General features: G+C 41.0%; 1 protein-coding gene across 1 annotated transcript; it reads right to left on the bottom strand.

Annotated features, from left to right (window-relative positions):
- Positions 1–3,921: 3,921 nt before the first annotated feature.
- ccdc22 (CCC complex scaffolding subunit CCDC22) lies at positions 3,922–27,287 on the bottom strand. The gene is made up of 16 exons (XM_004570913.2): positions 26,825–27,287; positions 26,411–26,588; positions 23,576–23,708; positions 15,605–15,711; positions 15,237–15,321; positions 14,838–15,007; positions 14,236–14,451; positions 13,080–13,250; positions 10,811–10,930; positions 10,616–10,732; positions 10,437–10,538; positions 9,968–10,075; positions 6,203–6,298; positions 5,849–5,908; positions 5,683–5,757; positions 3,922–4,554 (listed from the first exon to the last, which is right to left on the bottom strand). The coding sequence occupies exons 1-16, from the start codon at positions 26,872–26,874 to the stop codon at positions 4,441–4,443; spliced, it is 1,902 nt and encodes a 633-aa protein (XP_004570970.1). The 5' UTR covers positions 26,875–27,287; the 3' UTR covers positions 3,922–4,440.
- Between the last annotated feature and the right edge of the window lie 151 nt (positions 27,288–27,438).

The following is a 27,438-nucleotide window of genomic DNA, read 5'->3' on the forward strand; positions in this document are numbered from 1 at the left end:
CAGCCATTGGACCACAAAAATTATATTACTACTACTACTACAAGGACTGCCTTTTATCACCTACAGCTAAAATCAGACACGTTTTATCACTTGATGCTGCAGAGGTTCTTGTCCATGCATTTGTGTCTTTGCACTTTGCTTATTGTAACACTCTTCGTTCTGGGTTACCAAAGAAAAGTTTTAGAGGTTTACAGATGGTAGAAAATGCAGCTGCTTGCACTTAAACCAAAAGTGAGAAATGTGAGCACATTACTCCAGCACTGAAGTCTCTTCACTGGTTGCCTTGTCAGGTTTGAGCCGATTTAAAGATGGCGCCGGTGAGGTCGGCTGCCGTCACGACTGCTCCGACCACTTTTTCTTTGTCTTTGTTTTTTAAGTTAGTTTTCAGCGTTTCTAAATCGGCAAAATCATCACCATTGGGTACATTAGGTATGACAGTGACACTCTTGTTTCTATTGGTATACAATGTACTCACAATTCGAAGTTTTTAACTCCGGATCCGAGCTAGCCGAGTGAGATCTCAAGGGAGAACAAAGGGAAGCGGCGGCGGCCTAGAGGGAAGCGAGCCGGCGTCAGGAACAGGCTGAGAGCTCGTGCACACCGCACACCTCTGCCTAGCATCCTGCTCGCCAACGTCCAGTCACTGGAGAACAAGCTTGACGACCTCAGGGCCAGGATAAAGTTCCAGAGAGACATTCGGGACTGCAATCTCCTCTGCTTCACCGAGACATGGCTGAACCCAGCGGTGCCGGACCACGCCATCCAGCCGGCCGAGTTCTTCTCGGTTCACCGCATGGACAGGACACGGGACTCGGGGAAGTCAAGGGGAGGCGGTGTGTGTTTAATGGTGAACAACAACTGGTGCAACAGTGCGAACGTTGTTCCTCTCACACGCTCCTGCACACCAAATCTGGAACTACTGTCCATCATGTGTCGTCCTTTTTATCTACCTCGGGAATTTACATCGGTCATTGTAAGTTCCGGTTCAGAGGAAGGTCGCGCGCTGGACGGATCAATCGGTGGCCGCGTTACAGGACGCACTCGATGACGCAGACTGGGGCATGTTCAGAAACAGCTCCGACGATGACGTCAACGTGTTTACGGAAGCGGTTGTGGGATTCATCGGGAAACTAGCGGATGATACCGTGGAGACAAAGACTATCACAACGTTTCCCAACCAGAAGCCGTGGGTGGATAAAACCATCCGCGACGCTCTGAGATCCCGCACCGCTGCCTACAACACGGGACTCATGACGGGGGACATGGACCCGTACAAAGCCGCGTCATATAACGTGCGGAGGGCGGTGAAAGAGGCGAAGCAGCGCTACGGGAGGAAACTAGAGTCACAACTCCAACAGAGTGACTCTAGGAGCCTGTGGCGGGGACTAAGGACAATAACGGACTATAAAGCACCAACAACCGGTATGACGAACGCGGCCGTGACTCTGGCAGACGAGCTGAACACTTTCTATGCTCGCTTCGAGGCTGCAGCTAAGGTCTCCAACAATGCTAGTGTTAGCGACGCTAACGGCTGCAGACAGGAAGATACTGCCAGCACCGGAAACGTGCTCGTCATCTCCGAGCATGAAGTAAGGAGAGCCTTCAAGAGAGTGAACACCAGGAAAGCAGCAGGACCAGACGGCATCCCAGGTCGTATCCTAAGAGACTGCGCATACCAGCTAGCTCCTGTGTTCACTGAGATATTCAACATCTCTTTATCTCAGTCGGTGATCCCCACATGCTTCAAAGAGTCCATCATTGTTCCTGTCCCGAAGAAACCCCACCCTGCTTCTCTCAATGACTATCGCCCTGTAGCCCTCACCTCAGTAGTGATGAAGTGCTTTGAACGCCTGGTCAGAGACTTCATCATTTCTTCACTACCAGACACACTGGACCCACTACAGTTCGCTTACCGTCCAAATCGTTCCACAGACGATGCCATCTCTCATCTCCTCCACACATCACTCACTCACTTGGACACTAGAAGGGGGAATTATGTTAAAATGCTCTTCATAGACTACAGCTCTGCATTTAATACCATAATTCCCTCCACACTCACCACCAAGCTGGAGCATCTGGGACTCAGCTCATCTATGTGTCAGTGGATCTCCAACTTCCTAACTGGCAGACCACAGGCAGTAAGGATGGGCGGACATGTCTCAGCCTCCACCACTCTCCGCACTGGAGCCCCCCAGGGGTGTGTTCTGAGCCCCCTGCTGTACTCTTTGTACACATATGACTGTGTGGCCACTACCAGCTCCACCACCATCATCAAGTTTGCTGACGACACCGTCGTGGTGGGCCTGATCTCTGATAACAACGAGACGGCCTACCTGAAGGAGATTAGGAATCTGGAGAACTGGTGCCAGAGGAACAACCTCCTTCTAAACGTCAGTAAGACAAAGGAGCTGATAGTGGACTTCAGCACTAAGCAGGAGAGGAACTACCAGACCCCCGTCATCAACGAGTGCCCAGTGGAGAGAGTGGACAGCTTCAAATACCTCGGAGTTCACATCACGCAGGACCTGTCATGGTCCTGTCACATCAACACCGTGGTGAAAAAGGCCCGACAGCGTCTCTACCACCTCAGACGCTTGAGAGACTTCCAACTGCCCTCCAAGGTGCTCAGGAACTTTTACTCGTGCACCATAGAGAGCATCCTGGCGGGAAACATCTTAACCTGGTTCGGGAACAGCACCATGCAGAACAGACGAGCTCTACAGAGGGTTGTGCGGTCAGCTGAGCGCACCATCCGCTCCGAGCTCCCTGACCTGCACTCAATCTACAGCAGGCGGTGCTGGACCAAGGCCAGGAAGATCGTGAAGGACCTCAGCCATCCCAACAACAGACTGTTCTCTCTGTTGAGGTCAGGAAAGCGATTCCGCTCCCTGAAGACCAACACAGAGAGACTGAGGAGGAGCTTCTTCCCGCAGGCGATACGGTCTCTCAATCACACCACCACACAGTACTGACCCACACATATGGTTCTTACACACACACACTGGACTTTCTGGACATTGTTTTTGCACAACACTGGTCACTATATTCTTCATTTCCAGTTAATACTTGTACAGCTGCTGTTATTGTGTATATATTTATTTATATTTAGATTTCTTCATACATTCTTATATAGTTCTATATTGTGTATTGTGTATTTTGTTGTACAGTTATTTTATTTTCAACTTTAATTTATATATTTTATCTTATTCTTCCCAGTTAAATTTACCCTTCATTCTAATTTGTGTTGTACAGTTATTTCATTTTTAACCTTAATTTATATTTTATTCCTTCCTAGTTAAATTTACCCTTTTTAATTTTGCATATTTATTTCCTATCTTATTCATAGCCTTTCCTTTTTTTGTTTTCTTTAGGTCACGAGTAGTTGTCCAAGCATTTCACTACATATCGTACTGTGTATGACTGTGTACGTGACAAATAAAATTTGAATTTGAATTTTTAAGGTCCTGTTGCTCACCTACAAGGCTTTAAAATAGTTTTGCACTTTCATATCTCTCTGCCTTTTTGCACCCCTATATTCCATCCTGTGCGCTCTGGTCTCAGGATATTGGCCTTCTAAGGGTTCCTAAAGCGAGAAGAAAAACCATTTTCTTCTCGTGCCCCATCTTTGGGGCAGGCATGCTCTGTGGGGGGGTTTCAAAGCTAAGTTAAAGACCCACATGTTCACCCTATCCTATGTGTCTTAATTGTATGCCTAAAGTTTTTACTGGTTCTTATTGCTATTCCCTTTTGTTTTATCTTTTTTTTAAAGTGTAGTTTTCTTTTCGTGTTGTTTTATTTATCTTCAAATAGCTGTTCAGCACTATGTTTGAAAGCATATATATCATTAAGAATCTCTGCTTTGGGGTATTATTGGATCATTGCTACTTGTTTAAAAAATAAATAAATAAAAATCACAGTATCTTCAAGCATGTAAGGCATCTTTATTTAGGCTGGTACCATATATACAACAATTTGCTGATGGACGACAGATTAACTACATTCAAATGCCATTCGCTCAACTTAAGCTCACATGAAATCATGACAACTTATAGACTGAAGGTCTGAAAATGGAAAAGTTACTTGTGTTTTAAAATGTCAAAGGAAAACATTAAATTTCAATCACAACATCTTATGATGTCTCATGTATCGTTATAAATGACAGCACCTGCTGCTGCCCAGTGTCGTGTTTCAGTTGAATGCATAACAATCATCCCCCAGGCACACCAAGTACAAATTCAACATTTTCCATCTACTGACCTATTTGTCCATCCATGGCATGCATTTCAATTACAGAGTTCCTGTGGTCCAAAACACACTTTGTCTTTTTCAAAGAAAAGCGGGTCTCCACATTAATGGACAAACATCTAAGTGTGACAGCTGAAGTGCTGTTTCAGTCCCATTCATGTTTTCACTTTAGCCTCATAAAGCAGAGCTGTACTTTCATCCTTCTCTCACTTTGGCAGCGAGTGAAGCGTTCTCCTGTCGAATCGCTTTGTAGTCTTCCAGAATCCTCTCCAGGTTAGCCACAGTTTTGTTTCCGTTTTCTGTCTCAATCTAACAGAGAATAACACAAAATGACCAAAAGACCAAAGATTTTTTTAAAAGACATGTTGCCTGTGGTGACTAAAGATGGATAAAAATATAATTACTGTGTGCCTACTATGGACCTGCTACAGGTATAATGTAGCTTAGCAAATACAACAACAAACAAAAAGACCTCAGCAATCTGTGACTGTTGCTGGTCAACTAATAGCCCTCAAATTTCAAGTCTAATACTTTTTCCTTGTTGGTTTGTTTTCATAAATACAGTATTGAATAAAACTCTCAGCTAAGACTAAATATTTAAACTAAAGAGAAAAATCTGTAAACCTCTTTGACAGCATTGTCTGTGGGGATTGGTGGGTAGAGGTTTGAGGCAATAACCCACAGGAAGAACATCCTCGGGGAAAAGGGTGACCTGAGCAGGAGATTTCTAAGTTTATAAAGGAGAGGCAGCTACTTTGGGTCCAAATCAAGAGCAGGTTTTAACCTTGAGGAGGGCAGAGCGGATCCACAAGCACGGAAACAAGAAAGAGAAAGGAGCGGATGAGGTTCTTTCAGGACACTTTTTAATACGTGTAAAAGTCTACTGGAGGAGAAAAATAACAGAAAGCTGCCACCCAGCAGGACCTTGAAGAGCACACCAAGACTCAATTATGTGACCCTGAGAACACCCCACTTCGCACAAGCATGTGCCTCGTCTCACTGAGCCAGTCTTCAGGTTTGATACTGCGCCTCCCAAATGGTCTGAAATTAATCTTGTGGTAAATAAAGCTGCCTTGGCACCAGGACCAAATGGCATGCCTCATAAGGTGTACAAGAACTGTCCCATGGTGCTGAAGCTCCTCTGGAAACTGATGAGAATAGCCTGGAAGTCCCAAGCCATCCCCTCAGAGTACAGCCAAGCAGTCGCCACCTTTACACTTCAAGAGGCCACAACCAGCTGGCATCAGCTTGGAAAAGGCATTGCAATGGGTTGCTCAACCTCACCTATCCTTTCTACCACGGCCTTCAACATCCTGCTCATCGGGTCACAGTTAACTACATCCCGCAGCTCTTTCCAGGCTGGACAACTTTGACTTTTGATTCTATTCCAATGTAACACAGCAATCAACACTGCAGCAGTCGAACTATAAATCCTACCTGCTCCTCGAGATCTCGAATCTCTCTCAGGATTGTACCGGTGTCTTCAATGGTTTGGATTAGCTGATTACAGTTCTACAGAAGAATCAAAGATGATGAAAGCATTTGTTGTTGATAGTCATCAAGGGTATAGTAATATATGATACACAGACAAACAGTGACATACTTCATGCAAGGCTGCCAGGTACTTGTAGGATTTGCGGACGGTTTCGTCTTTTTTGGCATCCTACACAAATCATACATGACAAATATTTATTGACAAAATAAACACAGGAGCAACTGATTTCTCTGGAAAAAAAGAAAACAATCAAGTCAGGGAATGACAAGATTAAAGAGCATCTATCCCATCGCTGGGAAGAACTCAAACCTCTTTTTACTAAACATTTGTTCAATGAAGAAAAAAAATTTGCTGAGAAATGGTAAAATGCTAAAAAGAAATCATCCTCATAATTATGCATAACATTTCTGAACAATGAGACAGAAGAGTTCCAATCCTGTGAAAAAAAAAATTCTCTACTACCTTAAAGACCAGCTCATCAGTCACAGCAAATGTCCTGTCTAGTTTTCCAGTCAGATTATTGATCTCTTTCTGGAGCTCCTTAGTGTCTGATAAAATCTGAAAGGAAAGTGAACAGTGTTAAATCTGAATTTTTAAGGTGCAAGATTTTCAAATCACCAGGATTTGAACTTGTCTGAGATTTTAGCAGATGCACACATGGTGCGAATGTGAAAGTCCTACATGACTTCCCTTCTTGAGATCTTGCATTCAGAAGATTTTCAGAAAACTTGACCTCGACTGAAATTCAAACGTATGAGATTTTTAGTAGATGCACATATGGTCTGTCTAAGGAGCTTGGAAAGAAAAGAGTCTGGACTTCTTTAAGTTTCTTGAAGATGTTTCACCTCTCATCCGAGAAGCTTCTTCAGTTCTAAGAGCAACTGGTGGAGAGTCTCAGATTTTTAAGCCCTATGGGAGTGTCCTTACTGATCCTCTGCCTAGTCACACGAGCCAGGGTGTATACCCACACCCGTTTTTAAACCTTGGCTCGTGTGTGATTGCTCTTTCTACCAACTGCTCTTAGAAATGAAGAAGTTTCTCGGATAAGAGGTGAAACGTCTTCAAGAAACTTAAAGTCCAGACGCTTCTCTTTCCAAACTCCTTAGACTGCGATGACCTGGATGACTGAAAACCTTCACTCTAGGATTTTGGTACACGTTTCAAAATTTCTGCGTCGCCTCGTTCTAGAGTTATCGCATTCACAAACTTGAGTGTTCATGCCACCTGCCAGCCTGTACACCAGACCTCATCAACCTTTTATGGCTGAGGGGTAAAAACAGAGAGAAAACCCAAACAATCAAAAGACCTCATGAGGACACGGTGACTCCTACAAACCGGGCTCAGAGAGGAGCAAACATTTGCCATTACTTGTTGTGGGTGAGGGGAAAAGAAGAGAGCAGAGGACAAAAAGTACACTATGGAAGCAAGACAGAATTTAACTACAAAAAGTTGTATTTCCTGCGAAAATGCAGTGTGAATGTCTTGTAGTAGAAACTGCTAAAAACAGCAGAGGAAGCAGAACTTTCTGCTGAAAAGAGTTGTAAAAGCTGAACTGCTTGCTAAAGATGGCTGTATTTGAAAGGGTACAGTGAAGAGTGTCGAGAAAGCTGAGTGTATGCAAGCAGGCTAACATGTGTGGCAATCGCCACAGGTAGGATTCAAACCTTCGCCACGGCGGCTGCTCATACTACTGAGCCAAACCAGTTCTGATGCCAACCAAAGATATAATGAAAAAAATCAATTTGCACTGATAAGAGCAGAAGAAACAAAAATTGTGCTGAAAAGAGGTGAACTTTTGAACTTCGTGCTGAAAACAGCAGAAGAAACAGAAAATTGTGTTGAAAATAGTGAAAAAGCTCAACTTTCTGCTGGAAAGAGTTGAAAAACTGAATATTCTGCTGAAGAGGGGTGAAGAAGCTGAAATTTGTGTTGAAAAGAGTTTAAAAAAAAGTTGAACTGTTTACTGAATTTTTTTTTTTTTTGTCCTAAGCGGGATTTGAACCCGGGCCTCCCGCTCTGAGAACGGCTGCTCATCTTACTGAGCTAAAACAAGGCTCAGCTCAGCGAGCTAAGCTGGTGATCACACTGATAATGTGGTCCCATTCAGTAAAATGGGCCAAAAGAATGGCATAAAAAGCTTAATATCTCAAAAAGTATAAAAGTTATGAGTACCAAAAGATATAGCTGGCATTAGCAGAAAGAGCAGAACAGTTGAAAATTTGAATGGTGAAAATCAGCTGAAAACTGAAGAAGTAGTTAACCAGCAAAGGTCGGAGCAACTAGAACTAGAAAAAGTTGCATTTCCTGCGAAAATGCAGTGTGAATGCCTTGTACTGGAATATAAGAGTACACTAAGCAGTGTCAATAAAGCAGAGTACATGCAAGCAGGGAAGATGTGCAGCAAATGTCACATGTAGGATTTGAACCTGCGCCACTAGATCTCACAGCAGCTGCTCTTCCTATTGAGCCAAACCAGCTCTGATCTCAAACAAAGATATGATGAGAGAAAAAATGTTCACTGTGCAGAAGAAGCTAAATGGTGCTGAAAAGAGGTGAAAATGCTGAAGGTTCAGCAAACAAAAAAAGATAAGGAACCTGAAAATTGCGCTGAAAAGAGGTGAAAAAGCTGAAAATTGTGCTGAAAAGAGCAGAAGAGGCTAAAAATTGTGCCGAAAAGAGGTGAAAAAGCTGAAAATTGTGCTGAAAAGAGCAGAAGAGGCTAAAAGTTGTGCCGAAAAGAGGTGAAAAAGCTGAAAATTGTACTCAAAAGAGGTGAATCAGCAGAATTCTTTTGCTGAAAAGAGGTTAAGAAGTAGAACTTTGCGCTGAAAACAGGTGAATTAGCAGAATTTCTGCTGAAAAGAGGTAAAGAAGCTGAAGTTTGTGCTAAAAACAGCTGAAGAAGCTGGAATTTGTGCTGAAAAGTAGTGAAAAACTGAAAATTCTGCTAAAAAGAGGTGAAAAAGCTGAAATTTGCATGGAAAAGAGTTAAAACTGTTGAAATGTTAACTGAAGAAAATGTTGCCATAAGCGGGATTCGAACCCGGCCCGCCTGCTCTGAGAGCGGCTGCTCATCTCACTGAGCTAAAACATGGCTCAGCTCGGCGAGCTAAGCTGGTGATCACACTGATAATGTGGTCCCATTCAGCAAAATGGCATAAAAAGCTTAATATCTCAAAAAGTATAAAAGGTATGAGCGCCAAAAGATATAGCACGCTTCAGCGGAAAGAGCTGAACAGTTTAAAGTTTGAATGGTGAAAATCAGCTGAAAACTAAGGGAGTAGTTAACCAGCAAAGGTCTGAGCAACTAGAATAGTAAGGTAGAAGAATAAAGTATAAAGAGAAACAGGACCTCAATAGTGTGAATGCCTTGAGGCATTCACACAATAAGGTAGAAGAACAAAGTTTAAAGAGAAACAGGACCTCAATAGTGTGAATGCCTTGAGGCATTCACACTATTATAACTAGATGAGTGAAGAAGAAATGGTGAGTGAGCCTGCAGCAGCCCAGGCGTACTGCTTCAGGGTTACCTGATCCAGCCCTAACAAGTACTCTGCTAGGGTGATAAGATATGGGGTGATATCTGAGGACATTAAGTTAAGATCGGGCCTGTTTATTCAAGATCTTGTATTATAGGGTGGCTGTAGCTCAGGTGGCAGAGCAGGTCAGCCACTAATCAGAAGGTCGGTGGTTCGATCCCAGGCTGCCTCCTGGCTGCATGCCAAATATCCTTGGGCAAGATACTAACCCCATGTTTGCCTACTGGTGGTGGTCAGAGGGCCCGGTGGCGCCAGTGTCCGGCAGCCTCGCCTCTGTCAGTGCGCCCCAGGGCAGCTGTGGCTACAATGTAGCTTGCCATCGCCAGTGTGTGAATGTGTGTGTGAATGGGTGAATGACTGAATGTAGTGTGAAGCGCTTTGGGGTCCTTAGGGACTAGAAAAGCGCTATACAAATGCAGGCCATTTACCATTTACGATTTGTATTATGTGCAAAGGACTTTAAATCCTAGATATCCCAGGGAGCCAATAAACAGAAGCTGGGAGAAATACACTATATTGCCAAAATTATTCACGCACCATCCAAATAATCGAATTCATGCAGCTCAATAATTTCTATGGCCACAGGTGTATAAAAATCAGGAACCTAGGTATGCAGACTGCTAGTCTGGTCATAGGACATGTAAAAATCACTAATTAAGATTCCTTCAGTTCTTGGTTTTAAACATACCTTTGTAATTTCCTCCTTCTGTTTCTTGATGTTGCTGACAATCTCTAGAATTCTCTGAGTGTACGCTGAGCGAGACGCATCTTGAGGAAGATTTTCTAACTCTGTTACCTACGTTAGAAGCAAACGGGGACAAAAGACCAGCACATTTATTACATTCAGCAGCCAAAACACATATTTTGCAAACTAATCCTTCCAACTACTTGCCATAACCATTATAAACCTTATATTACGAAACAAGCTTCAAAGAATGAATGACCTAATTTGATGTATTGGAGATGCACTACTTTAGAAAAGGGATCTGTGGAGCAAATTTTTTTTCTCATGACATTTTTTTCAGGCTTAGAAAATACAATTTTCACGTTATTTAAAGGTATATCAACCACTCAACGTTACAAATTAAAATCATTTTTAATGTTTTTAAATTTGTCTATGTCAACCCCAATAAAAATGTAATTAGTATCTTCAATACCAGCTGTTTGTATGCATCTTCCTTCTTCTTGGCCTCCTCTGTAGAAACACGGATCTTTTCATGCAAAGACTTGATTTCGGACAGCTTCTTGGATGATTCCACCTGCGGAAAATACACAAAAATGATCAAACTGTACATTTATTGTTAAAGAAAAGCAAAAGGCCTGTTACACGACATACATCTTTGCTGCTGCAGATGTCTTTGAGTCTGCGATATTCATCAACGAGTGGAGCACGGTGTTTCTCCCACTGAGATGCCAGGTTCACGACTCGCTTGGCACTGGCCTCTACCAGAGCCTGCAGAGAGGAAGGCACATATATATAGTGGATCTGTGAGACCTGCTTGGCTGGGTGACATCAAGCATCAGCTCCTACCTGAAGTTTCAGCAGGTTATTATCTGCATCTGGCAGAAGATCAATTGTTTTCTTCTTCACTTGGATTTTCTCTTCTTTTTCAGAGTTTCTCAGTTCTCTCTGTTTCAGCTCATCCAACACCTGCACCACACCACAAATAAATAAAAATGATATTATTATATGCATCTACAGGTTATTCTGTTACATCATTAGCCACGTCGCCGTGCATATTTGTGAATCTTGAATCAGGAAACAATCATTTGTGCTCATTTTGCTCTTTTCAGAGATTGTGACAATTCATATCCTCCACAGGTTCTTACATTTCTGTCAGCACCTTTCAGTATACTGTCACTTCTGTCTGTGAGATGAACAGACTGACAGTGTCAGGAGTAAAGAAAAGGAAGCAGAACAAGAAGTGGTAACGAAGAATTTACCACTCCTACGCATGTTGCAACCCATAACTCTCACCATGTTATGGATTACAGACCTCAAACCGCCAAGACAGATCTGTTTAACTCCCCTGACCTCTAGACTGGTGTAGACTTCCCATTGAGATGTTGCTGGGAACAAAGGAAATATGAAATATCCTATTTAGCCTTCTGCTACTGCAACCTGACTCCAGATAAGCAAAAGATTATAGAGAGAACGACAGATGGATTTTGTCATCCTTGTTGATCTTCGTCTTACTTTTTAAATCTAGAGCAAACCTGGGCATTGTACGGCCACATTCAGCCCTTTGGTTATGTCTGACTGAACCAGTTGAGATCAATGGGAAGTATAGCTCATGCAGTTTGTCCAGCTTTTCAGCCACCAAACACTCTGATGCATGTTACATCTCATAATGACTCAAATTGTAATCCTTAAATACAGGAATCATCTCTCTACAAGCTTTACATCTGACGTCGTGTTAAAAAAAACCCTCTACACTCTCTCTCTCTCTTTAATGTAAGATGACATCATTTGGCCCTTGCAACTCGCAGGACTCATCAACGTCTGTTCCAACAGTGAGGGTTTTGTTCTTGGAGGTAACTGAATGTTTGGATATGCTCGAGCTGAAACAAGACAAACTGGGAAGTGTCATATTTTTCAAATTCTTCATTCCATACTTAGTGTTGAGTTGAACAAAAGTCCACTGCCATAACATTTTGGTGATTGTTAAGTTACGTACAGGCGACTTGCCATATGAAACAAATGCAAATGGAGAATGTGAAGTTGCTTTTACATGCACAGTGCCAGAGCAGTGCTCTCTGCCTGCCCATCTGTATAGCATTACTTGCTGGGTGTTGCAACATCCATCAATTAACGAATTCACGTTACGTTTTGATTTTGCATTTTATATAAGAACATTAGCAGTGGAGGTAAATAACTGTTCTACGCTTTCATGTTCAGAAATATAAATCAGCAACAATCACAGAGTGCAAGCGTCACTTCCCGTCTTCTGTCTTGCTCGTTCGGTGTGGACAAGCTCTATTTTAATTGCTGCAATCAAATACGTATGTTTTATAGAAAGGCTCAACGTTATGATTCTATTATAATTATAATATAAAATGTAAATATGATTATATAATTACAGAATCCTTGAACAAATTTAAAAGGTCTAAGCATATAGTGTAGCAAGCCTGCAAATGAATGTACGTCCATGCTGCTCCCCCTGGTGGATACACAAGACATTACCGTCGACGTTCCTAGATGCTGCTTAGGGGCATTTAGCCCTCGTGATTACATCACCCACGTCACCAGCTTTTAAAGCCTACTGAAGACAACCTGAGAAAAACACTTCTTTTATTCCAAAATGCTGGGACAGCACTGAGGTACATGAAAAACAACTTAGAATAAAGTAAAAAACAAAAACAAAAATAAATTAAAACGCTTAAATGTCTAAGTGGGCATTACATAATTCAAAATAAAGGGTGACAAACGAGCTCTTTGGAGCAACTCTTTAAAAATCACTTACAAGTTTTGCCTTCTGTCCCTCGTTCCTCTAATTGAAACCTTTCACCAAATGTTTTCTATCATTAGTAGCAATACTTAAGTGAAAAAATGAAGTAAGATATGAAAGACACATTTGTAACATGAACAATTCAATCAACTTAGTCAATAATGACTTCTCCATTTCAGATAAGTAGGAAAAACAGCTATACACTCCAGTTTCCTCTCAGGAGAAAGAGACTAGAGTAAATGACATCTTTGCAGTGTATTCAGTTCTTATTTTTGAATGAAAACGGGAGAAAGAGAAAAAAGTAACTATTGACTGCCACCAGTCCATCAGGTTCATCTTAGGTGAGCTTACCTGAGTGCTGGTAACACTCATGTGCTTCATGTCTGCTGCTAGATGGTCAACCTCACTGCAAAGCTGCTGGAATTGCTGCTGAAGGTAAGCCAACTCCTCCTGCTGACCCAGCTGTACATCCCCCTCTGACTGATGATTAGTCGGGATGGTTTTTGCTACTGGAGGCAATTCCTGTAGAACACACACACACACACACACACACACACACACACACACACACACACACACACACACACACACACACACACACACACACACACACACACACACACACACACACACACACGCTTTAAGGGGGAAGTAGGTTACACCCTGGACAGGTTGCCCATGCTAACACAGAGACAAACAACTACTGACAGCTATGGGCAATTTAAAATCTCCAGTTAATTAACAACTACTAATTAACAAAAACATGTAGTTGGTGCATGTCTTTAGAAAAAACTAGGGTACCTGGAGGCACGGGGAGAACATGTAAACTCTACAGAGCAAAGGCCAAGTCTATTTGTTGTAACAATGCGTACTTTCACAAAACAAACTTTGCATTAAAATTTCCTGTTTGAATCTGTAAACATACGGAGTCACAGACAGGATCCATCAGGAAGTTGCTCAACTCAGGAGCTATTAGAACTACAGTGAAAATCTTTCTTGTTATAAGAAACAAAAGCAATTCTAAAGAGTTTTCAGGCACTTAGTTTGCAGCATTACTGAAATAAAACTTCATTTCAATTTACTGAGCCCAAAGTAATGACGTGTAAAGGTAAGTTTATTGTTATCTGTATCTAATTTAGTAGTGGAAAGAGAGGCTGTGTGGTAGAAGTAAACCACACAATCATTCAACTTTTAAGTTTCTTTTTTCAGTGAAATTTCTTACACAGGCTGAAGGATGTGATGTAGGCTTTGTGAGACCTGAGAGATACATTCAGGACCAAACTTACAGATTCAAAGACAGGATGTGTTAAATGCCCCACAAAAAAAGAATTCAAACTGTCAAGCAGGTTGTTTTAGGTTTGCTGAGGTGGTCAAACTTCAATCAGAATGCATTCATTTGTTGGACAAAGTGTAAATTAGGCTGAAAAAAATGTTTTCACTGGTTAAGAGTTTTGTGAGGATCAAACTGTATGTATGCAGTTGTTTTAAACAATGCTGAGGTCTCTACCTGTGTGAAGTTGAACTTCTGTGTGTGGGTGAAGTGTGTGCCCTTGGTCAGGATGTGGCCGGGTTGAACGGAGCCTTTGAAGGCCTGCAGGAGCTCACACAGGTCAGAGGTGGAGCGAGAAACACCAAAGGCACTATGAGAAGAGGGCAGGGCAGCAGAACGCAGTTGGTCCTCGATCCGTTTATGCAACCGGGTGAATTTCCGTAAGCAATATTCCTGTTACACAACATCCAATAAACATGTTCATACAGAGGTGTACAAGGAGTTAACACTTTCAAATTTGGTGCATTTAGACAGAGCATACTCAACAGGGTATAGTTAATACTATATCGACTCGTGTGATTCAAAAGATTAGAAATCTGTGAAAAACCTTCATAGTTTCATTCAAAAAGACATTACTTACTGACTTACTACAAGCCAATAATGAAACAAAAAGGGCATGAATATTTTTAAATGTTGATACAATATATCCAAGTTAACTTTTTTGATTTAAATTACAAAATAATGAACTTTTAGACATTTTTTTGTACTGGCATTAGTAACATTAGGTTAATAGGAAGCAAATAACTCTAAGATTCAAATAGGACTGTGTGAATATTTGCCTGTGGAGTAAAGCGGGACAACAGTCCCTGATTGTTCCACTCGTTGTCCCACTCCTGAGCAGCACTTATTTCAGCTGTGTGCTGCTCCAGTATGGACGCCACCACAGAAGCTTGACTGGAAATCTGGGCGGTGACAGGGGAGAGAACGTCCCGCTGGTAGTCCTTCACTTCTGCAAACACAGCACACCTTACATTTCACTCACACTTTCTCTTTTGTAAAAACTTTTCAGAAGTGATTTCACTGCAAGTGTGATGGCAAACTGAACATTTTCATTATTCATAATTAGTAGGAAAAAACACACTGTGTGTGTGTGTGTGTGTGTGTGTGTGTGTGTGTGTGTGTGTGTGTGTGTGTGTGTGTGTGTGTGTGTGTGTGTGTGTGTACAGTAAGAGGACTACCTTTTGTGTGCCTCTTGCTTGAGCCTTTAGTGCAGTTTGTTAGGCTGAGGGGCTGGACGTGGAAGCTGTGCATGACTCCTTGTCTCTATACATGTGAAAATAGAAGTGAAACATTTTATAAACAAAACTGATCTTTACCTGGCTGTCTGTTAACTCAGGAAACATAGCTATGTTTAGCTCCACTTTATTATTATTTATAAGAATATTATAAATTATTTCATAGTTTATACGTTGTACTGATGCCATGAAGACACAAAAAATGTAATTCAAAAGTCTCACTCACTGCCAGTCATAATTATACACATACATTCAAAAACAAAATTAAAACTATAGCATATAACAACGAGCAGAATGGGGCATTAGTTAACCTGTGTTTCACAGTTTAGTGGTAGTCTGCATTTTGGAGGCAGCCAAGGTACAGCAAGATGGGCTTTGATCGCAGCAGCTATGGTTCTCTCCAGTACCACTGATTTCCCTAAAGGAAGACAAAAACCAAAGCTTTGGGTGACTTAAATGCATCGTCCTTGATGAAAAGTGCCCCGGTCATGTCCACATCATGATCACATCACTTTTTTTAAACAATCCACAGCAGAAAAATGTGTCGTCTTCTACAGCTGTGGTTCCCAAAGTGTGAGCCAGGGCCCTTGTTGGGCCACAAAGTTACTACAGGTGGGTCGCAGAAATTCACTTTAAAATTACTCACTAGTACGTACAGTTATGTATCTATACAAACTAACTGGCATAAAAAAGTGAAATAAAACTGGTAATAGGAGGTAGGTAGTTTATGATTTTACTCGTGTTGAATTTTGCCCCGATCCACCTGCCAATCTCCCCTCTCTTCTCACATGAACAAGACAAGTTTACAAGATTAAACACAGTTCTCCACTTAACCTGTCCCCATCCAAGAGTGGGAGGGGCACCCTTTAGGGGCACCCTAAGAGTGTTATTTTAGGTTCTAATTCTCATTACTGCCACTTCCCACTTGACTACGGACCACTCCAGTACGAGCTGGAGGGGACCACCTGATGAAGCCAGCACTTCCACATTATCTGCAAAAAGCAGAGATTCTGAGTGGAAGTCTTCTCCCACTTGGCTACGCCTAAAAATTCTGTCCATAAAATTTATTATAAACAAATCCCTGGCAGAGTGCAACACCCACTGAGAACAACTCCAACTTATGGCTGACAATGCAGACCAAGCTCTGTACCAGGACCAAATGGTCTGTAACAACATGCCAAATACCCCTCAGAGGGTATCTCAGGGGGATTTGGTCCCAGGTTCACAAAACAGGTAGACTGGTTAGATAAACTCTAAAACACATCCTCGAATATCGTCAAGAGAATAAATAGCTGGTCTAGCACTCCAGGACCAGAATGTTCCTTCTAGATCTGGAGTTCAACTGACTGGACAAACTTCCACTCTCACTCCAGGACTCAGCTGCCACCAGTTACCCACAGTTGGCACCTTGGCTCACTCAATAATTAGCCGTCAGACATTATACAGGCCACAGATCCACCTGCAAGCGTTGTTGCTGGTTATCTTTCCTGCTCCTGGTCCTGCTTTAATTTTGTGTGTGTTAAACCAAGTAGAGATATTATCTTTGACACTGAAGCCCGAGGTCTGTCCTGAGTAAAGGGGGCGTGTCCAAATAAAGCCCGTGTCAAGGCCCGAATCATTCTTCAGAATATTATATGATCAAAGATAAACAAGGTCCTGATTCTCTGAAATGACATGACTGCCTTGTTAAGTGATACAAGCTTTTGAAAAGACACTGACATTGTTTTTTTTGTGTGAACTGGACCTGAGGTTATTCTGAGGATTATTATGAGCTTGCAAGGAGATCGTAAGCACACTATAAATCCACCGAAAAAGATCAGCAGTCAGGGAGCATTTGGACATGATATCTCCAATAACAACTTAAATCAATCTCAGAGAGGATGGTTAGAGGTGTAATATAAAAAATGTAACAGTATACAGGAACAGATGTTTCAGCTTTGTCCAGCCACTAGCAGGATTTCTGGATGTCAGCCACTTCTACCTGCCGCTTGTCGTGCAGGGACCTGTCCTTCCATCATGGCTCCTCTTCTCTCTCTGGTGTCTGCTACCTGAGGTATTCACTAAGCACAAGGTCATTTGTGACCTTTCTGAACCTTTAATGAATACGTTATTGTCCCATCACATAGATCTGCAAACGCCTATTAAACCAGATATGTACGGTGGCCCCTGGAGACAAAGCACGTACAAACTCCAAAACACATGCAAATTCCAAAAAACAACGGAAGTGCTCCAGGACGCTAGGGGCAGTGTTGAGCTTTTGTTACCTAGTAACATGTCTGTGAAGGTTCTCAGTCATCCAGGTCATCGTAGTCAAAGTTACCTAGTAACAACCTACTACACAAGCCAGGAAGTACCAATGACCGGATTTGGGGTCTGCAGCCTTGAAGGCCGCATTTTAAGGTCACACATGTGTCCACTGTACCATCTGGGAACTCTTCTTGATTCGTAATGACACAAACACTAAATCCTCCTTCTTTTGTGCTGTTTTGTAGCAGTGTATACACCCGAGACTGTCACCTGTCTGTCTGTCCTGCACTCTCTCTCTCTTTTTCTTTCTCTCTGATTGTGGAATAAAAGTATGAACATGTATTTATAAGTTACACTTGTGTTTGAATCCTGCAGCTTATCACACATTTGATTTCCATGTGTGACAACTGCAAGTGTCCAGAGTGAGGACAGACTGAGGGACCCACTGCTGCACATCATCTGTGAGGCTTTGCACCCCTGATGATCCACCAGGACAAACTCAACAGTGTGTGAGGAAGAGGAGGAGGAAGAGCCAGCTGACAGATGGAGAGAATAGACAGACTGTTCCCTGTTTGTGAAGGACTGCTAGAAAAGTTTGAAATAACTAATTGTCTGTCCTGAATCAGTCTTATTAGGTAATGTTCAAATAATTATATCATTCCAGTGTTTTCTGTGTGGGAGAAAGTACTCAGGGCCTTCAAGTTACACACTATGAAAGGCAGCAACAAGTTTAATATTCAGAAACCTAAAGTATGTATCAGCAGCAGAATGGAGCTAAAAATTAATGTTTGTTTCAGTTCTATGAAGCTTTGAGTATTTGGGATTAGTAGCACTCCTGTGTTTGTTGCATCATATTGCTGTAATTGTTTATATGCTTTATATATTCTGAGGTAAGTTGATCTATAGTGTTACATCATATTCTGTAAGGATGTTATGTGTTTGTATACTTTCTGCCCAGTTTGACCCATTTAGCAGAAGCCAGCCTGTTTAAGGCTCTGATATCTATTCTGTATGACTTAAAGCAGTTATGACATGGTATGATTTTCTCACCCAATAAAGGAATATTTCATATATCAGTCTACTCTTCATTTTATCAGAAACAGTTATTACAGCCCGTACATTTTCTTTTTATAAATATATGTAAGCAATGAGCCAAATTTAGTAATGCCAACATACTGAAGGAACAACATTTGTCTCTTATATATGATACACCTATATACACACTGTCAAAGATACTTGTCTTTGAGTGAAGATTTAAGGTGATAAGACATATAAATAACTGCAACTTGAATCTGTACTGAAGCTCAGTATTTGGCACTAGGGCTGCTCGATTATGGCAAAAATGATAATCACGATTATTTTCACTGAAATTGAGATCACGATTATTTGACGATATTTATTTAACCCTTTAAGATCTACCATAGAACCAAGTCCGCCAGAGCTTATAATATTTTTTTTACATGCTGTAGTGCCATTTGTGGGAGCATTTCAAGTTGCTATACATCAATACAACTGTTATAGCCCATATTTTAAAAATGTGTATGTATTAAGTCCATAGTAACTACATTAATTGCAAAAAAGTGCAATAAACTACAAAAAAATTGAAAATCGTTTTTGTTTTTTTTACATATATTTCTACTTGGAGAAATTTAAGAGGCTTATCCCTCAAAACTTTAAATACAAAAAAGTTGCAAAAAATAGTTTACAACAACAGGAAATTTATTTTGAGTGTCTTCATAGTTTTATTTTTGGAGATACAGCAATTTTTATATACTGCAGGAAAAACAAAAAAACAATCCTATGATGCAAAGTTGCAAAGAATGTGCATGTGCATCAAAATAAACTATTTCCAGCAGTGCAATTCGAGTTCTAAGGCCTACAAGTAAAAAACTACATTTTCCGCGAAAATGACGTCACTTGCGATAGTTCGCGTTGACGTCTTTTTCAATGTGGGAAGTGTTAAGAACAGCTGATCGGATCGGCAAAGCGTGTTTCTGGAATATTATGTTTTTGTTCCTGCAAGCGCTTTTTATGCAATTTTTGCAAAGCTATATGTGGAAGGAAACCGTGACCTAGGACAAGCTGATGGCATAAGATGTAAGTACAACTCCTCTGGTTTCATATGGAAAAAAATTTATTGTGCTAGCTTAGCGGTTCAGGTTCTACAGGGATTTAAAAATAGTTATACAAAACGAGCATGCTGCTCTGACCGGCTTTAAAGGGTTAACAATAACAATGTATTGAATAATTACTTTAAAAAATAATATAAAATAGTGTGCAAATACTGATAACAGTGCAAATTTTTGCAATAAAAGAAATAAATGAAAAATGTAAACTTTGCAGTGTTGCTCTGTGGTGCAGCTACGACACCATAGCAAAGTTTACACACTGTGTCTACTTGATCCACGTCTGACTCCGCGAACCCATAATGTTTCCACACCACGGAAGTTTTTTTTTTTTTTTACCTCTCTTTTCAACCAACGGCAGTCCACTCCTCTCCAAATAACTTCTGCTTAGCTTTCCGAGCTTCCCTCGGGTCCTCTTAATTGTTGTGACGCGTGTTCGAAATGCAGAGCAGTGCGCTTGATTTGCCACACGGAGCAGCGCGAGAGTAAAGCATGAGGGAGGGGCTAATAATCGGCTCAGTCATTTTTAATGATCGTTGAAAGCCCAGATCGTAATCGTGATTAAAATTCGATTAATTGAGCAGCCCTATTTGGCACAGAGTTCATGTTCACTGCTGTAATAGCTAATAATGATTAATATAATAACTATAATATTGGCCATATTATATTTACATTACCAAAGTGATATGACTTTAGTCTCATGAACAACATCAGCTAATTCTTATTTACTAACTAATCTTAAATGACTGTTCAGTACAGAAATGAAGCCCAAAAATCATGTTTTACTGTCCTGTGGTCTCAGCCTCAGATACTTATCAAATCACACAAAGCTCTTGTAGAAACAAACAAACAAATGAACAAAATATGTTCTCCTTCATTTCTGTCAAACCAAGTTGTATGACACGTTTCTAGCGGTTAGTATCATGGTTGCTAGGCAACCTGGGAAGCGCGACGGAGACTAGACCGTCCCATACAGACAAACTTGCCGTTTATTTTGCAAATCGAGCTCAACACTGCCCCTAGTTGCAAGTGTTTTGGGGTTTGCAAGTGTTTTGGGGTTTGCAAGTGTTTTGGGGTTTGCAAGTGTTTTGGGGTTTGCAAGTGTTTTGGGGTTTGCAAGTGTTTTGGGGTTTGTACGTGCTTTGTCTCTAGGGGCCACCGTAGATATGTCCCTGTGTCTATATTAACCAATTGTTGTTAAAAGAGGAGAGCATGCTACACAGGGGTAAACATGGCCCCGTCCTAGCTTCTGATACATGCTACTGTCATCAATTTCAAATTGATCCAATATTCAAAATAAGAAAATGTAGCATTTCACAAATGAATCATTGAATTCCAGGATGCCGCCTGCACAAATAAATATTCCACAGTCAACTGTTTGTGGTATTTTAATAAAGTGGAAGCGATTAGGAATGACAGCAATCCCACCACAACGTAATAATGCTAGTAATAATCACAAAGGCTCAGGCAACCCCCCTCGCCCCCAAGATTTCAGACAGAGGAGCTAAAACAAGAACCACTGGACAGAAAAACAACGTTTCAAAGATGACAACAGGTGATGCACTCCACCGCCATGACCTGCATGCATGCTCCATCATGCAATACTCCACTGCTGAAGAAAGAGCACGTTGAAGCACATTCAAAGTTTAGACATTTAAACAAGCCTGTGAAATACTGGGAGCATATTCCCTGTTGATGGGACCAAAATAGAACTCTTTGGATGTCATAATATACCATAAAGTCTGGAGGTCAAACGACACTGCATATGACCCCAAAATGCCATACTAACAGTGATATTTGGAGGTGGGAACATCATGAGGGCTGTTTTTCAGCTACAGGATTTCACATAACTAAAGGAATGATGAATGGAAAAATGTACCAAGACGTTCTTGATAAAAATCTGCTGCCATCTACCAGGATGATGGAAATGAAACGAGGTGAACGTTTCAGTAAGATAATGATCCCAAACACAGCCGAGGAAAACTCGGCTAATAGAATGGCCCAGACAATCATCTCATCTGAATCTACTGAAAATTTTAAGAACTAAAGCTCAGAGTTCATAGAAGACTGGGCCAAAATCACACCTGAGCAATGCTGCAACTAGCCTCTCCAATCAGGAGGCATCTTGAAGCTATCAGCACCAACAAATGCTACTTTATGATGTATTCAATAAGTTTCAGTAAATTCAGTCCCTGTGTTATTTCTCATTATTACAGAACTTAATTGTTGGACATCTAAGGTTTGATTTCCTTGCATGTGGTGATTGGATGGGTTGTTACCAACATCTGGTGAGAATTCCATGTCAAAGTCACCTTTAGAAATATACTTACTTAGAAACTTGGCGACAGGGCAGAGCAACCAACCCTAAATGGTCTTTCTGCATAACCGTTATTCAAAGACCTCTTCTCGCTTCAGGGCATATCTCAGCCTTCTTAGGCTAGCTAGCTTAGCATTCCACAGAGTGTTAACTATTTAGCTATTTCCTGTCACTGGGCGCTAGCTACCTTTGCTCATGTCTCCCGAACCCAAAACTTCCCTATAGATCGGGCGTCATACCACTTACCCTCCAGTAAGGCGGTCCTATCTGCACCTGTATATACATATATATGTAAATGATTTTTTTTTAAAAACCAAGATATGTTTGATCTCAAGAACAACCATTTTTTGTTTGTTTGGCTTTTTTCACACATATTTGTTCTTCATTACGGGTGGGAATTGATAAGAATTTGGCGATTCTGAGTCCATTATCAATATCATTTATCAATAACTTATCAATTAACAAATCAAAGATGTAAAACCAGAACAAAGACACTTCAAAGTAGGTGATTCTACTGTAGAAACACGACCAGGTAGAAACACAGGCTGCAATCTGTCTGCTCATCAAAAGCTGAAGTTGTGTTGCCACTATTTTTCTCCTCTGACACACAGACTGAAATCAGCTGACTGTAAGAACCAATAAGTGGGATTGATATGCAGGCATATTAACAATTACAAGGAATTGGACTACTGGGAATCTATTTTTGTAGAGAACCAGCTCTCAATTTCCATCCCTAGTCCTCACAGGATCGCCACTACAAACGTGGTTTATAGATATAACAGCAAGGAAAATACTGGTGGCAGCCAGCAGTACCCCTCAGCCTTCTAGAAGATGCACCTATGGTATCAATTTGAAACTCCTCCGTTACTTAGTTCTCGAGTTATCGCATCCACAAGATTTTCATAAAACGTGACCTCTGAACCCTGACCTTGAGGTGGAGGTCACTGAGCTTCATACTTGTCAAAGTTGTATGTTCTAGCTATTAGTAGACAAAACTACGGCATCAATTTGAAACTCCTACATCGCTTTAATCTCAAGTTATCACAAACTGGGTTGTTTATGTCAGCCACCTGTCTGCCTGCCCGGCAGGATGACAACATTCAACAACTTGGCTGAATTGGCAAATCACTTCTGTTGTGGCTTCCAGCGAAATGTAGAATTAATTTGAAAATGTTATTAATAAGATATAAAGCCTTTTATGGCCTTGCCCCTGTTCATATAGCCTGTAGTGCCAAGACCTTATTCTATCAGTTCTCTTTTTAGCCATTTGATCAGGGCCTCGTGCTTTTCAGGCAGTTAACACAACAACAGCCTTTGTCTGTCCATCAGGTTGCCTGGGTCAGTGGGTTGTTTTAATGTCTGCTGAATGTCAGAGACATTTTCTACTCGAGTGTCTCAAAAAGATTTGCACTGACAGAAAAAAAATTCACAAAATAAGACCTTTGAATTTACCTGTAGCTGTATCTCATAATACTCTAATTACATCTAACATTAGAGGCTAAAGTAAAACAACAATTACTAGACAATATAGTCTATATCTCCAATATTATATGAAACTATGTGTATGCCAGAGATAAACTGTGTCAGTGCACCTGTCGGCTGGTCTGAAGTCTCAGCACTTTCTCTGGGCAGCTTCTCCACCAGAAACATGAGCAGGGAGCGGATCTCTGGTTCACTGCTGTACAGAAAAGTCTGGTATCCTAGCTCTCCTTTGTATCCAATGTCCTGAAAAATAAGAATTTACTTTGAGACAACAGAAAGCTAATTTTGTACTTTTCTAATAATACGCAATTTTGCTCTTATATCTTCGGTGAACATTATTTGCTTCATCACTCACTGAATTTCTCAGTTGTCATTAACAATTTAGAAATTTCACCTGATGAGAAAGATAAGCCAAAACTCCAGTACAGGCTATAACTTGTTAAGCTGTGCAATAAATCATTTGAAGCCTATATTAAATTTAAAATAGTACAAAGACAATACTGGCAGCAGCCAGCAGTACCCCTCAGCCTCCGAGTAGATTCACCTGTGGTATACTTTTAAAATCTTATGTCACCTCATACTCAAGTTATCGCACTCACAAGATTTTCAGAAACTTTAACCTCTGACCTTGTCCTTGAGGTCGAGGTCACTCAAATTCAAATTCATCTGAGATTTTTAGTAGATACACTGATGTTATCAATTTCAACTCAGACGGCACCTGATTCTCAAGTTATTGCATTGACAAACTTGGATAACCATGTCGCTCATCTGCCCAACAGGGTCACGAGTCGACAATACCCATAAACATCAGTGTTTTACAGCTGAGGTGAAAAACATCTTCTTTCATCTTTTATTTGGTAAATATTTACATCGCATGTCCTTCCTGATGGAACACTTCCAAGGATTCACGTCTTCATTCATAATGTGTTAACTACCACAGGAGACACTGAGGTACAAGCAACAAGGGAATTAAATTTGTGTAACGCTCAGCCAAAAATAAATAATGCACTCATGACTGGGTGTAAAAAGAGGATCCCAGGAAGGTAGAATCTTTCAAAAGTAAAGACAGAACAGGTTCATCACTCAGAAAGAAATAATTTCACAATTTAAGAAAAATATTTATTGATACAAATTTTAGTAATGAGAAGAATGAAAAATAGAAATATCTGTATACAACAGACAATGCTGACAAAACCAAACTCAGTGGGTTCAAGTGAGAAAAGATCATGTAACTTGGAAACTGTAAAATTAATCATTTATTTTATTAAGGATCCATTCATGAAAGGAAGGTCAAATTCAACCATGCAAGAAAAACCCCGAAAAGATCCACACAGTAACTAATTCTAATTCTTCAAGGACAATCCTTTATGAAAGGGGGAGAGAAAGCTCCATCCCACTGCAAAGGATCATCTGACCATTCATAAAAACATCAACAAAATAAGCATTTTCATTGTTATTCCTTTTTCATTTCCTGTCATAACTGCCTGATATATTTATATATATATTAAAAAAAAAAAACACAGCCTGTTAAACTCACAGCTGAACATCATACAGCTGGATTATGGAGTCGTTGCTCCATAAAGAGCACAGACCGCCGTATAAGCTCTATAATAATGATCAATATTAACTAAGTGTGCTCAAGCATTATCAGTGTTCATCAGTACTGTCCATTGAAGTACTGCAGTCCTTAGGATTCATTCTATATCCTATGAGGCAAAGTGGGCCAAAATTTGCAAGGTGATCTACAAACAATGTGCTGTAGTTTACATACAAAGATGCAGGCAGTTCACTTCAGTAAAAACCAACATTCTCCCAGGAGCAGCGTGAAAAATCTAGAGGGAGTGTGAGGGAGCCGCTGCAGGCCTGCTAACCAAAATAATTCAGTGTAAGCTCAGACTTCACACAAATGTTTTTCTCTGAAAACAGTGCGTCAGCTCAGATAAAGAAAAATCAATATGCTTCTGATAGAAATCATTCCGCACTGAGCACAGGGTTCAGAGGATTAGGATTCAGGTGTGGTGCAAGATTTATCTAAAGGAGGAGATTTTCCCTACAAACCTGACATCTATGTGGAACAGCTGGATTGTACAATATAAAGAAGAACCCAAAACTGTATTTACCGTCAGATCACTTATTGTGCCACATTTTGTTGTTACAGATTCAGCAGAGAGAAGCCGCTCAGTGTGTGCACAGTGCCAAGAAAAAGCTCATTTCAGTTCATTTCTGCAGTGTTTCATGAAAACTGCGGCATTAAATTGCAGTAAGTGGGGCTCACCTCACCTCTCAGCATGAGAAATGAGCGAAGAGTTTTAGGACAGAGCCAAGGTTATGGCACTGCGCTCACAGCTTAGAGCTGATCACATTCTCGTTCTGATAACATCTCCCATCCTAAAAATAAAATAGCTCTGTAATTGGAGCCAGACTGGACACACTGGGGGAAGTGGTGGAAAGATGCACACTAACGATGTTAGAAGTCATCTTGAATAACTTTGATCAATCCCTTACTCACAGCATCTTTACAGAACAAAAAAAACATCACTACTAGAAGATGACTCTTTCTCTCTTGTAAAACAAAGAGACAGAAAATCATTGGGACCCAGAGCTATCACACTTTTTAATTCTCATACAAACAGCAGATAAGCTATGGCATTAAAACCATCAGGGTCTATCACTGCGTTTTATTTACATTGAACTGTTTTGGAAAAAACTAGGTTGTCAGCTTTTTTCACATTCTTCTTTCCATGGTGAAAAGAGAAACAACGTGTAGGTGGGGTTCCTAATTGTACTTTCTCTACCAGTTAATGATTCCTGTTGCGAAGAACTAGTTGTGCACAAACTCTTTAAGTAGACAACTGCTTACAGTGTTTGTGTCTGAACACTGCCAATTGCCTGACTGGATTCAGCCAGTGATAACAGGGGACAACAGTTCCATTCAGATATCTTACCTGACAGGCCTGTGCCAGGCTCATGCCCACTCTGAAGCGGGCAGACATACCCGGAGGGAGGGAGGTGGCCAGCGTGCTGCTCAGACCAGGATCGATCACCCGAATACATCTGACCACCGCCTCTACTATCAGCTCACTACTGAACTGTTTCACGCTATTAATTTCTTCAGGCACTTCCCTGCGGGACACGAAGACAAAAAAAAATAACTCTTAGCTGCTACAAAGCTGGTCGTATCCACACAAGCTTCAAATAACCCACATACAGCATGATCATATGACTGGGGCTGGTTCAACACAGGACTGAGCGGAAAACTTCCCATTAGCCTGTAAACATGTCAGCTCGGTAACTTATGCTTACTTTTAAGATCACAGTGCACTGCTTGGCATTTATGAAACCCTGTTGTTGATACTTACGTCCCAACCTGTTTTAGGGCGTGAATCAGAATTTTATCAACTTCCTCCATGGCCGGAGCTTCTCTGAAAGAAGCTAAACTAGCTAACCAACTGGATAACAGCAAAGCATCCGGTGACAGTGAGGCGAAATATGAACATCGACTTCGCTGGTACTGGTTAAAGCTAAAGTATTAGCATCATTTCCATGCATAAAACACAGTTAAAGTACATTCCATCTTCTGCTAGCTTGAAAATAGAGACCAGTTACTTAGCACGACTGCCACTCCTTATATCGGCAAAACGCATTGTAATTATCCGCTGCGTTGGAGACCATTCGCTACAAAACAGCTTCTTTTGTAATTAGTTTTCTTCATTCCCTGCAAACTGAACCTGACCGGGGATTTCTCTATCAAACTAAATAAATCTGACACTTCTGTGTCTCCTACAGTGTGGAAACGAAGTACCAAGCCAATCGAATAATGTGTGAACGCGGTGTTTCTGGGAGGTTGAGTTTTATTGTAGACTTACTGTCAGCGAGAATGAATGAGAAATGAAAACTCGCCAAAATACAGTTCCCAGAATGCACCATAAAGACAGTCTCATGACTATGATAACGTTTTTTTTTCTTCAACTTT

Source organism: Maylandia zebra, linkage group LG20, assembly GCF_041146795.1.
Source record: "Maylandia zebra isolate NMK-2024a linkage group LG20, Mzebra_GT3a, whole genome shotgun sequence".
NCBI lineage: Eukaryota > Metazoa > Chordata > Actinopteri > Cichliformes > Cichlidae > Maylandia > Maylandia zebra.